The sequence below is a fragment of the Anser anser genome (assembly GCF_964211835.1).
Source record: "Anser anser genome assembly, chromosome: 21".
NCBI lineage: Eukaryota > Metazoa > Chordata > Aves > Anseriformes > Anatidae > Anser > Anser anser.
In genome coordinates, this window is record NC_139742.1 from 7,949,956 (window position 1) to 7,963,520 (window position 13,565).

General features: G+C 46.9%; 1 protein-coding gene across 7 annotated transcripts in view; it reads right to left on the reverse strand.

The window, feature by feature from the left end:
• RAPGEF1 (Rap guanine nucleotide exchange factor 1) overlaps positions 1 to 12,417 on the reverse strand; it is a 90,047-nt gene extending 77,630 nt beyond the window's left edge. For 2 of the 7 annotated variants that reach the window (XM_083807170.1, XM_083807165.1), the window contains exons 1-2: positions 12,126 to 12,417; positions 10,314 to 10,553 (exon numbers count right to left, since the gene is read on the reverse strand). In XM_083807170.1, coding sequence (XP_083663296.1) covers positions 10,314 to 10,332 — 19 coding nt within the window. In that variant the 5' untranslated portion in view covers positions 10,333 to 10,553; positions 12,126 to 12,417. Of the gene's footprint in view, positions 1 to 10,313; positions 10,554 to 11,097; positions 11,232 to 12,125 lie in introns of all 7 variants that reach the window. The other 5 variants (XM_083807166.1, XM_083807164.1, XM_083807168.1 and 2 more) reach the window with 4 other exon arrangements.
• Positions 12,418 to 13,565: the final 1,148 nt, after the last annotated feature.

Sequence of the window (13,565 nt, forward strand, 5' to 3'; positions counted from 1 at the left end):
CAAACAAGGTCCTCACGCTTGCAGTTAATCAAAAGCTCAACCTGGCAGAGATTTTGGTTCCCTCCGCTCCCGCTGCAGGCTGGGGTAACGCAGAACAGCCTCGCACAGGAGAGGCTTTCAAACACTTTTGATTGCAACTCCACCGCAGAAGACAGCTCTGCACTACGGAAATTGGCACCGATTTACCTGCAAATACCTCATGTGGTCAAGGTACAAAGGCACACAACAGCAAGGCTTCAAGTTATCAGCTTCCTTAACCAGGCTGCGCCTCAGCTCTTTCTATCTTCTTGCACAGGGAACTGCTGTGCATGTTTTTTCCCCGTCGCGTTTTGCTAAGTCAAATAAAAACAAAGCAAAACCAGGTGGCACAACAGGGAAAGGGGGCAAGGACTCCAGTACTTCCCCCAAAATGCACACGCACAGAAGGTGATCGGTGCTAACTTCAGGCTCCTAAGTCTGCTTGCTCACTAGCCTGGCTGCTCTTCTGTTAAACATCTGTCACAGTCAAGTGTGAGACTCGAGAGCAGCATGTGGAAAGTGAGTCAGTGCCCTCGGATCCGCGAGTCCCGCTCCCTGCTTACACCTCGTCCTCCTGCTGCAGCCCTGCCCCGTGCCGGCAAGGCGCTGCGCAGCGACCGCGCGCTTGCTCCAGAAAATGTTAGTGCCCTGAGCTCTCCCACACCACGTACCAACACGAAAACCATCTGCATTTCAGTCCCTCGGAGCAGGTTTCCCTCTTCTGCAGGGGCTTCAAAGTAAGACGTGCCCTACGTTTCCAATCAGCATGCAAAAAAAGTAAAATCCAGGCAGACAAATTGCCTCCTACGTTTCACGCAGAAGCCGAGACAATTATTGCAAAACCTGCAGTCTGCTTCAGTAGGCACAGCAAAGCAATCATTTTGGTTTATTTCGTTTTCAGTTTTATGGAATATGTAAGGAAAATAAATAATAATCTCAACTGGACTTCTCCTGACAAGCACAATGTTGAACCACGGGCCAGAAATCACATTTTGCCCATTGCAAAAGAGAAATTGGCCATTCTTCAGCTGGTATGATTCAGGATAAAGGGCATTTACAGCTGTATGAATTAGAATATTTTGAGGAAGAGAGATGTTTTCAATTCCTTCTGGTTCATTTACTAGAATCTAAACATCATAGCTTTAAATAATCCCGACAGACGAAGCAGGCCAGACCTTCCTATCCAATACAGCACTACCATGCACTGCACCAAGAACTGTCTGTATCTTCCCTTTCAGTAAAAGAGCAGGGAGGGAGAAAAAGAAACCGGAGCATTTACCCAGAAGAGCAGAAGCCTCTCTACCTAGACCCATTTGTTTCACTCTGCAAGTATTGACAGATGAGTAATGAAAGCTCTGCTACAGACACAGGCTCTTCTTCAAGGCAGCATCAGTTAATAAACCACAACCACAGCTGCAAAAATATTAAGGAATTTAACCAAATGACTCCTTCAAGGGCACAGGAGGATAAAAGGAGGAGCCAGTTTCTGTGCTTTGTTATCATCCCAAAACCCAAGATCTCAGCGTGCAGCAGCACCACAGAACAGCGTTGCTGCTCTGGGTATAACACCCAACAACAACCTCACCAAACGGGCGCTGCTGAGCCGTGATATTTCGAGCATGATTTTGTTTCCCCATTGTGATAACACTTGAAACATTACACCGGGTTGCCAAAGCTTTTAGATGTGAAGCACCTCATCTGAGAAGAGTTAAAAGATAAAAACAAACGAAAATAATAATAAAAAACCCACAGCCTGTTAGCTCTCCCCACAGGGCAAGCCACAACACCGGTAACCTCGCAGCGAATGCTGTTTTGCATAAGTCATCAACTTTGGATACCCGATTCAGATCAGGACCTCAGTCAACAGCCATGTTCGCACAACACGCGCGCCGAGAGCGATTTCGGGATCAGTTACGCTTTCGCTTGATGTGGGAATTTTTTGGCTATTGCCAGTAGACCGAGTGACCCATGGCAGCAATCTTAACACGTTATTATTTACAGCAGCCGTGAATACGCAGCGAACTCGAGAAGTATCAAAACAATGACATAAGCGATCAACACCCCTCAGACGTGGCTGCGGTCGTTGCTAACACGATCACACACCTTGCTGCCAGCGCCGCGCAGGATGCGCAGACAAACCCACCTGCCCCGCTGCCAGGAGTAATCCCTCGGATGCTCCCTCGGCTTCTCCTCCCACATCACGTCGCCTTCAGCCAGAACACGAGGCGTAAAACACCCATTCAGGCGGTAACTCTGGACACAGCCAACTACGAGCAACTGCCAGGTCTGTATTTTTTTCTTTACGTGGCTGCACACGGGGAAAAAGCCACAACCCAGACGGCCCCAGGCAACGAAGCACGTTGCGCCAGCGCCCGGTCAGAGAGACGGTTTTGATCCCTTCCACCTTGGCACTTCCCAGGCTGCCAGCCAAGAGAAAGCTTAGGGAAAGTTTCACGTCTATCACTTGCGGTCTACCTGATGTCTCCAAGGAGCCCTAGACGTATTGCAGTGAAATGTACACCTAAGATTTGAGGTCTACTGAACAAGGCTGTAATTCAGGAGAAAACCTAAGAGTAAGAGCTGCCAAGGCATATTTAAAGAATTTGTATAAATGCTTTCACCTGAGACAGACAGGAGCAAAACCATCTTTGTTTAAAGTCTATATGGAAATACACAGACAGTCACAAGACCCTCAGTCTCTCTTTACTTGCCCTGCTATTTTTACTGCGATATTCAGCTTCGAACAGCAACCCACTGTCCTTGATCGCCTCCTCCGACCCATCCCCAGAAGCGACACACGTTTCCTTTGTTCCAAAGGATTTTGCTTTTCCTTGGCATTCCCCACTCCAGGCCAACCAGTTCACAACTTGAGTAGTCTTTGTTCTAGCAGCAAAGAAAACCATTTTTATCAGTGTTTTTACCTATCAGCTTGATGCCAAATCATCTCGGCTGAAGGAATGTGATACTCCGCGTCTCCCTAGGCTGAGCAGCACAAGGGAAGCCAAAGAAATTGAACTTTAAAGGTCTAGCATCTGTTTCACCTTCAGGAAGCAGCAGCAAATTAGATAAAAACGTTGCTAGCTCACAGATCTGCCACCAGCAGCAGGGTGAAGACTAAGAGAGCTCCTGCATGCCTCCCCTTGTGGTGCACGGGTTTGCTCTTTAGCTCCCTCAGCAGCAGTTTGCACAGGACAGGATTTTCTGGGGGCAAGGGGTCTTCTTGTCTTTGGGGGCAAGGTTTGGCAGCCTCACCAAACATGCAGCACATGGTTCGAAGGCAAAGCGTCTCGCTTTGTGTAACTGTAGCACCAAGGAAGGTGCAGAACAACTTCCCAACGGGACAGAAATCTACCCGAGGATGGCATTCACCCCCCCCCGAAATGAGCTGGGAACGTTCAGCGTTATGGTCTGCACTACTCACAGTCTCATGGGCTCTTCCTATAGCCTGTGGCAAAACAGTGTAATCAATATTAAATCGTTTTGACAATTGCTGGAATCCTTGAGGGACTAGAAGCTATGGGAACAAAAAATATATACAAAATAGATTATTGAAAACTGTGGTTTTTGAAAAATGTTTCACACTTCATCTAAGCAAAACAGTATGCTTTTCAGCATAGCTGCAACTTTAAACCAGCTTCACAAAAACTGTAATTCTGAGCAAGGATACTCTTGAATCACCATAAATCTCTCTTTTATGAATTTATCTAACTTTCATACATTTAGAAGTAAAAGCTTACTAACTAACACAAGTGTGCTGGTACAAGAAGTCAGGAAAAAAGGAGAAGTTTCTATGCAGTAAAGAATCTATACCCTATCACTCTCAGACCTTGCTTATACAAAAAGGCTGCATTAATTAATTCAGCAGAGGTTAAACAGAGTAACTCACTGCACGATCTCCTCATTTTTTGAGGATAGTCAGATCTATCTTGTGCCTGTGAATTTAAAATGCAAGATAAATGGAGACGTGTTTAGATTGACAGAATGCCTGTGCAACAGAGCATAAAATCACAACCTTAGTTAAATCATCAAACAGCAAACTGCACCGTCTAGGCCTTAGAAAAAGACTTTATATATATATATATATATATATGAGCAGCAAAGCTAGCAAAACTGTCTATTCTTCTTCCAAGACAAGACACGTAGCTTCCTCACATCTCCCTTGGCATTCCTCTGAAGAAGCACCACATGTTAGCAAAATTACATGCCTACCGACTGATGCTGGATGGCCAAACTGGGCATAGGACAGCTGCGTTTCCCTTTTGCCATAATAAAGGAGCGATTTGTAGGTACTTTTTCTACTCATGACCATGGCTGAGAAATCACATTTCCATAGGAAAAGAGGCTACATACGTAAGAAGGAAGCTCACCTTTGAGCAGAAGCAGCACCTTCTGAGTCAAGACTCAGAGGTTCTTTAAAAGGACACCGTCCAAGGGAGTATCACAAAATTGGCCATATGCAAGAGAGCCACCTCACTGTAAACAACGTACTCTAAATAGCATTTCGTAAATTCATTACAGACATCTGAACAGGGTGGTTCCCCAACCGTTCGAAGAACCTCTCCTGTAAACTACAACAGACCAGACTGACAGAGCAGGGAACAGAAGTGCTGCTGGTCTGAGGGGTGAAGAGCAAACAGCTACCCACAGAGCACACAAAAAAATAAGCCAAAAACAGAGAAACCCCACCTCAGTTTCTGCCAGTCATGTTCTCTTAGGTATCACTCATAAAGCTTGAAGAAAAGGTTTCAGTGTCATAGGACTTTCAGATGCACGATGCTTTTTGGGTGCAGCAAGCTTCTCCCACGTAGGAGCCTTGGAGGAGCAATCCCAAGCGGTAAGAGTGAACTCGAGCCATGCACCACTGCAGGCATGCTCCAGCAAAAAGCTGGCATCAGACTTGACGTCCAATTCCGTGTGCGCTTTCCGAGGACATTTATATAGACAAGGCACCTCCTGCTCCAATGTTCTATATTTTCTGTAAACCCTGGAAATTCATAGCTGAGCTCTAGCCAAACCTGGTGGTAGACCTTCCTAATTCCTCAAACTTACTATTCTCCTACATTCATAATTTAGTTTAAAGCATCTTCTAATTAGAAAAACAGAATCCATACATGAAAAAAGTCATTTAAGTGATAAAAACATATCCAAAAAGGAATATTTAATTTCCTTATTTATAAAGGTGCAGCACTCATTACTGCTGAAGTTGCATTGGAAGTTAAGCAAAAAGTGGATGGGAACCACCTGCCCTTCCCCGTGCTCAAATTGGCAGACTTACGTTAATAAAGTTAGAACACAAATAAAAACGTAATACATCACTCAGTGAAAGCTGTGTTTTAAACAGTATTGCCTGCTTTCTGAAGCCCACCATCAGAAGGACCCACGGAACACAGCTACCTCGGGTATGTTAGAATGTACTATGCAAGCAGAACTAAAATATTGATTTCCCTGGGTGCCCTTTATTACATGACATTCGGTTCGTAAAGGAAACTTTCTAAATATGGAATTAATTCCTGCGGCTATTTTACCACCTCTTGGGCAGAAACACAATTAAGAAAAAATCAAAAGGTAGGGGATAGCACAATGCATGCTGTACACTGCAAACACGTTCCTTTGCCACCAGTTACTATAGCCCACCTGCAAACTACGATTTAACAGATCTAGAACTACGTATTTGGTCTATTGGTAAAATTCTGTCAAGGCTTAATCAACCAACCAAGCTGCAGAACCCTTTTACTCCAACATTTACCATCTGTCAGCAACTATTCCTTGATTTTAAACCTCTACTGATTTATTTTCCTTTCTTTCCAGAAGCCTAAGAAGGAAAATCTCATATGTTCTCTTTCAAAACAGAATTACCCAATATTTTTGTACGTAAAAGGGATGAAATTAAAGTTCTTACTTATTCTAAGTGCATATGTTAGGTATGCAACAAAGAGCACCCCACATGAAGCCTTCAGAGAGTGAGAGCATCAGAGTACAAGCAAGCTTTAACCTTTCACCCTCCGCAGAAAAATTAATAAAGAATTCTTAGCGACACTGACAGCATCACCGAGATGTTAACTTCGATCACCAAATGCACGGTATTTTCATGACACCAGAAAAGCTCTACACAAAGCAGCAGAGACCAGATAAAGTAGGATCAGGGAAAACACCCATTTGCTTGACCCAAAGAGCCTCAGCCCCATCATTAAGAGATCTCTTCAAGTGCTACCCCTGCTCAATCAATCCTTCGTTGTATGAGGGGAAACCAGTCAATACGGTATCACCCCAAACACGAAGCGAACGCTCTGATACAGACCATCTTATGCTTCTGTGTGTATTCACTCCTTCCTTGCTCTCAGCACGAGAACACTAACTCACAAACACCAGAGACACGCTACAGTACCAACCATAATAGCAAACAGATTTAACGTCAAGAGAGTGTTTCAAAGCTGAAGACCTTTCAGTGAAATATGCAACACAAATAAAAGTGGACCAGTAACCTTACCCTGCAACTTTCTTTTTCCCCACAACGTATGTGGGGACATGGTCTCTTTCTGACATAGATGAAATTGTTTCCTCTGTGAGCATCGGTGCCGCAAGAAGAGATCAGCAATGTATTTTTAAGAATGGGTGCTATGGGTCAGGTACTACAGCAGTGAGCTTGTCATGCTGCAGGAACGTGAATAGAAGAAATGCAGAACATTCCTTCAGCAGCACGTCCCAACCTGCAGGATTCCTGCAGCTTTTCCGGATGGCTGAAATTCATCTTCTGTCTCTTTGCCTTGGAACAAGGTGCCATGAAAGCCGCCAGTTGCCTCCTTCTTGCCAGCTTTCCCTTCCTGTCATCCCCCTGACTTTCCCTTCCTGTCATCCCCCTGACTTTCCCTATCTGCTCTGCTTAGCCCACCATTCCCTCCTCTTCCAACATTTGTGGATTGGGCTTCCTCTCATTTCCTTTTTTTTGGGGGGTCTTTCCTCATCAGCAGCTCCACTTGTGATGCCCTTTTTTCCTTCTCTAGTCTCCTTTTATCCCACCTTAGAGTTCTAGAGCTGCAAATTACAACTTGCAAAGGTGAATAAACCTAGGTTTCCTCCAACCAGCTCCCCCTTTCCATCTAATCTCTATTAACGCTCTGAGAATGACACACTGTTCTCTATTACTATCCCTTCAACCTATTATCTTCTCCAGTATTTCTCAACTGTACAACATGAAATCCAAGCTTCAGTTACTTAGACAAAGGCAACAAACAAAGCTAATATTCCTGCAATAGCTGGGTGAATTTAATACTTCTTCCACGCTGCTATTACGACAATGGCTGAATGGTCTAATTTGCTAATGTTAATAAAGAAAAGAAGACAGATGTCACACCAAAGCAAAGGAATACCAAAGGAAGGAATACCAGGTTTCTTCCACTCATGCTATACAGAGCAACAACTGAAGCCATGCTGACAGATTACAGGTCCCTGGCAAAAACAAAATATTCTCGGCAAGTGAAACAAGGACCTAGGCGAGGGACATTTGTGTGACGTTCTGGCTGAAGCAGCCTTCCACTCATCTCTCTGCTCGCCAGGAGGTTAGCAAGAGCCAGCAAGAGTTACCACCACACAAAATCACACAAACAGATATATTTAGTCATTGCGGTTCAAGGAAAACGACTGCTTGCACTGAAAATAAATTTAGCAATTGTTTCCAGTTTCTGCTTTTTCATTGACTAAGGCACAACCCAGCTGCTTCGCATTCCAGGAGCCTTCAGCTGTCTTTTTTCCACACTCGTTGTCCACTTCCTTCTTAGAACTGCTGCGACCATCCCGGTCTTGCACCAGCCGTCCTGCAGGCGACATTTCTGAACACGCCAGTGTCGAAGCTGTGCAACACAACACCTGTCAAGCCTATGATGACTTATAAAAATGTAAAGTTACACTCTTTGTGCTGTTTTCTTGGAAGCACTAAGTAACGATCATCTTGCATTTGCCTCTACACAAAACTAAACAGGATTATTGACGCTTTTGAAACAAGTTACAGTAAAATTCAGCTGTGATGCCACTATCTGAGGGGCCTGTAGTGGGAAATGCAGAAGATGATAAAAGCGTGTAAAACATTTCACAGAAAATTATTACTTGGTTTAAAAACCCTCAGTAGAAAAACCACTTATACTGGTCAACTGCAAACCTTCTAAGTGACTGACTTGAAAGCCTTCACCTAAACTCAAGCACGTGGTGTAGAGGTATGGGCACAACTGAAGCAGGAGAGCTGTGCCTGCTAACTCACCTGCACTTAACTTGGAAAAAGACAGACTGCAGAAAACTGCACAGGTGTAAGGAAATAAAAAATAAAAAAGCAGGATCGTTTCCAGGCTAACAGAATGATCCAAGAGATGACTACAGTTCAAATATACCTTTTCCAGAAATAACAACCCAGCAAACTTCACCTCAATACAAAAACACGGACAGATGCGCAGTTCAGAATGATGTAAATCAGCACAGAGGACTCTGGGCAAACAGTAAAGTTCCTCTCAACACAGGAATAATCTGGTCCCCGGAATTGTTCTATTTTGCCATGTGCTTTAAGAACAGAGTTCTCTCTCCTAGGATTACCACTCAACGTTGATATCACCAATACTAAAGGAGGAAACTTCAGAGATGAATTTGCTTATCAGGCAAATGCTTATCAGAAAGAGGTGAAGACAACAGCATTTTCAGTCTGCGGGGAATAAATACCTCCAGTTGAGTCCTGAGCTGAACAGAGATAACTGACTGCACGCCATGCAGCTAAACGCTTGAAACAGCGGTCTCAAACAACCTTTAGCAGACAGCTATTGAAAAGGCAAGCTTACAAGGGATATGAAAACCCTGCAAGAAAGTACAAGATTAAGATTGAAAACTTCAAGTGGAATAAACCTTCAAAGTACAGCATCCATATGTTCCTTGGCTTTAATAAAGGGCAGCATTGAATGGACCTTCCTCACTGAAAAGCTTCTATTTTTAGACCTGAGGGTGTCTTACTGCTCCCTTATTCTCCCTGAACGATGCAGAATAGTTCAACACCCTGGAGCGTGTAATCCATCAGGTAAATAAATACAGGAATTCATGTATTGCCATGGTAACACGAAACCCAAGCAGAATCTGCGGCCTTGTCTGCTTTCTTGGCATCCCCGCTTTGGATTTTATATCAAAACTATATAACTAAGCAGGGTGAGAACAAGTGTCTTCTGTAAGTAAAGACAAAAAGTACAAACGTATCACTTCTAGAGTAAAGAAAAACCAAGGCTGGATGCTGTTCTTGCTCCTCGAGTCAAAGGAGGATCTGCTTTCAGAAAACACTCGGAGGTCTTCCTGGCTGGAGCCTAAAGGAACGGGGATTCTACAAGAAGGAAAAACGAAATGTACCGTCCTACTCGACATTACCAGATGGCTCCCCTTCGCTCCAAAGCAGCGCTATGAATCACTCTACAGTAGCCCTTCTGGTGATTAAATAGCAGTACCGAGAGGCTCCAGAGAGAGCCTCGTCCTCTCTTCCCTGGTGGACAGGATGGTAGCCATTATCTACTATCATTTATTTATTTTTTTCTATTATTAAGTGTTGACAACGTGTTTTGTTTAAAGAACCTGGGAGTAGAGATACATGTAAGATCTCCAGGGATCTCACCCTTAAAACATGCTTTTTAATCCCACAGCCTGACTAGATGAACATTTTCTCCTTCATGCGGAGTCAAACCAAAGCCCAAAACAATTCTGAAGCTGTTCACGATAACTCATTATCGGGCAGCAGTCTATTTTATTTACAACATAATGGGTCTTGCATGCATTTCCGTTCCCATAAGAAAAAAACAAATACAAATGTACACAAATAGGCAGACCTTAGACCTCGTAGCATTTGTTTCATGACTCTGTATCCTTTGTTCTGCTACTGTATACATTTCAACAAATATTATTCCAGTATTACTACAGTATTACAGACTCTGTTTATTCGGTGACGTTATTAACTGCACTGTTTGTGTCAATCACAAGTTCAAACACTCAGAAACCGTGATCAAGAGCATCCTGTACAGAAACAGCTGGCTTCCAGCCCTCCTTCCCTCCCCTTCCCCATCTCTTCTCCTCCAGTTTATGTTTGGACTGGATTTCTTTTTTTTTTTTAATAATACCCTTCTTAAAGAAATGAAAATACAAGCAGCTGTAAGAGGACAGTTTCCCAAATTTACAGTTTCTCTTATTCAGCAAGTCATCACCATGATACACACCCACTAGAAAGAACGCCTCCGCATCACGCCTTCACCCATTGCATCTTCAAACTGTACATTTACAGCACTGACCTGGGGACGGATCCTGCATGATGTCTTGAGTTCTTCAATGGGAGTTCAGTGTGTTGCAAGGTCGGGTCTCTAGGTTGCGCAGCGTATGATTTTTGTATGGTATTTTTGGCCTTTCTGTTCTATTGTTTATGGAACCGCACTGCATTTGTGTGTGTCTACAGAGTCATCTTCCCGTGTTTGAACTCTTCACGCTGCTTCGCTGGTGTGGAGTTATATTTACTATTCTCACAGGGTTATTTACTGCACGCGAATAAACAAAATGTGATCACTTATTTATACATCTGCAATTACTGTCTATAGCGCTATCAGCATTTACTAAAACCCCAAGCCAAATTCGCCTCTAACGTTAACAGGTGGCAATTGTTTTAGAGCTGGCCCCAGGTCTATAAATGCCGCTAACCCCTTCCTTAAGCAGTTACCTGCTTCCAGGAGAAAAAGTGGCAGCGATATACCAGTAAGCGTTGGAAAGAGAGAGCCAGAACCCCAAAGCAAAGCGTTACATTGCGATACTATGTCAGGGCTGGTGCATCCGATTAACCCGTGATATTTCTGGAATAACATTTGTCCCATGATGCGATGCACACTTGTTAGACAGTGACTTAGTGCTGAGAGCTGGAAACATGCCTATGCGCTGCGCTTCAAAGCCGGCTGCCAGGCAGCCAGTCTGCTCGTCCCTTGAGGCTGCTCCAGAACCGTAGCACAAGAGAACATATTCTTGTACAGCGCAGCACAGAAGCCAGAACAAACCGGGATCGAATGATCAAAACCAGAGAAGGGCTGCTACCAACTCTACTCCTTTGAAATAGGAATCTTCCTAAATCAGCGGCTGCTGTCCTGGGAAGCCTGAATGCTGTACTTCACACATCCTGACTCACGCTGCTACCGCACGGTCCCCAGTAGGAAAGTGTCTAGCTGTTCCTTACAATAAAAAAAAAAAAAATACAAAACAGCATTGATTTTTTTTTTCTCTGCTAATTAAATGCAACATAATTAAACCAAATAACTTCAGCGCTTGATTTGCGAAACGCTAATTGAATCTTTAAACGTACTGCTCCCGCTACACGGAAAAAAACGGGGGCATTCAACCACCTAAAGTGACAACTGAGAACCAGACACGACTCCCGAAGCACAGCGAGACAATACCATCGTGCTCGAGCGTTCCCTGGGAGAGCAGGAGAGAGCTCAGCAGCCTCCCCGCGCTCCGGCTGTAAGGCAAGCGCCCCAGGCTTGAGGGGAGAGCCTCGCAAGAAAAGAGGAAAAAATGAGCAAGTTCCCCCCGCCATCTGCCCACGGACTCATCTTTTCTGATCTTGCACAAACACCAGAAGAGGAAAGTTGGAGAAGTTGCAATTAATCATTGCGGGTAGGCCCCAAAGCGTTGCAGCGCCCCGGCTTTGCTGATGCTTTGCTACATTGAAAGGACGGTAGGGAAAGAAAGGAAAAAAAAAAAAAAAAAAGAGGACAGAAATACAAAGGAAAAAGGAAACAAAAAGGACAAAAAAAAAAAACGGACCAGAAGACAAAAAGCCTGACAAAACCAGCGCGCGAGCCGGGCAGCGCGGAGGGGGCTGAGGGCGGCAGCGGGGCAGAGCATCCCCGCCGCTCCCCCGGCCCCGGCCGCCGTGACAGGAGCCTCCGGGCGGCCCGGGGAGCCGCAGGGTGCCGGGCCCTGCCCGCCTCCCCCCCGCCGGGCCGAGCCGGGCCGCGCCAGGCCCTCGGCGAGCGGCTCCTCCGGGCCGCGGCGTGAGGGGAGGCCGGCGAGCGCCGCCTCCCCGCCGGGCTCCCCCCCGGGGGCCTCCCCGGCCGCCTCACCTGCTTTCTCCAGCTTGCCGGACATGTCGCAGCCGGGCTCCGGCGCTCAGGCCCGGCCGTGCAGGAGCCGCCGCCGCCGCCGCCGCCTCCTCCCGCTTGCTGCCGGCTGCGATCCGGGAGAGAGGCGCTGCGGCGGGCTCGGCGGCGGAGCAGGGCGGCGCGGCCCGCCCGCCCGCCCCCCCGTTAGCCCAGCTCCGCCGGGCCGCTGAGGGGAAGAGGCGGCCCGGGGGCTCCCGCCGCACACGCACACACACGCGCCGGGGCCGCGCCGGGCCGGGCCGGGCCGCAGCTCCGCCTGCCGGCACCGCCGGGGAAGCGCCGGCACCGGGCGGGGCCGGGCCGGGCCTGGCGGGCGGCGCCTCGGGGAGGCCCCTCAGGGGCCGGGCTGCCGGGGGTGGGCTCCTCGGGGTGCTGGTGGCTGGGGGGGGTGGGCTGGTAGAGGCCCTGAGGGCTGTTCTCGGGGGCGTCGGTGTGGCCGGGGGAGGTGCGGGGCTCCGGGGCCTGCCGTGGGGGCACCACGGGGAGTTCCCGGCTGCTGGTGCTTGGAGATGTGCCTCGGGGTCCTGGGCCTCTCCGGGAGCTTAATCCTGAGCAGAATCATAGAATCATAAAATCATTAGGTTTGGAAAAGACCTCCAAGGTATCTAATCCAGCCGTCACCCTACTACCAATGTCGCCCACTAAGCCGCGTCCCTAAGCACCACGTCCAACCACGAATCCTGAAGTCCTCCTTCAAAAGCTCAGCGCCTACCAAACGCTCTGCCTCCTTCTGCATTTGCTGTTAGGGCAGAATCTTGCTTTTAGGGGTGTTGGCAGCAAAGTTAATGAACAGGGAACGAGGGTGGGATTTGCACAAACCTCACCCTAGTTTTTAACCAGGTGGACGCCAGTGCTCAGCATCCTCGTGGGATCGCCTGGACACGTCAGCTTCCACACGTGTGGCAGTCTCACTGAAAAAAAAACCAAAAAAACAGGTTCACCCACTGCCACCAGCCCCACAGAGGCTGCAGACAACAACACGCTCCAGCTCTCGGCTGCTATAAACCCCATAGCTCCACGTTTGCTATCTTCACATCTGCGCTGGCTGCAGTTTGCGCTCAGGAAGCACTGACAGCTCTTGGTGGCAGGACACGAGCGTGGGGACGTGCGGGAGAGAAGTGGGTTCTGCCTAGTGGAAAACGACAGCAGTTGGTGGCGATGGCCCTAGGCCACAATAAAAGGATTATGGTCCTATTTGAAAATGAACTCGTTTCTATGACTTAATTAGGGATAAACATCACAGCAGTACCTTGACTTGCAGGTGGTGTGCTGTGCTACAGGCCAATAAATCTCCGGCGCTTGTTGAGGCAGCAGAGGCTGTTTACTTCCCCCTCTATCAAAATAATCATTCACGAGGCTGGTATTTTCGTAAGCTTTACACATGATGTTTGAAGTGACTTC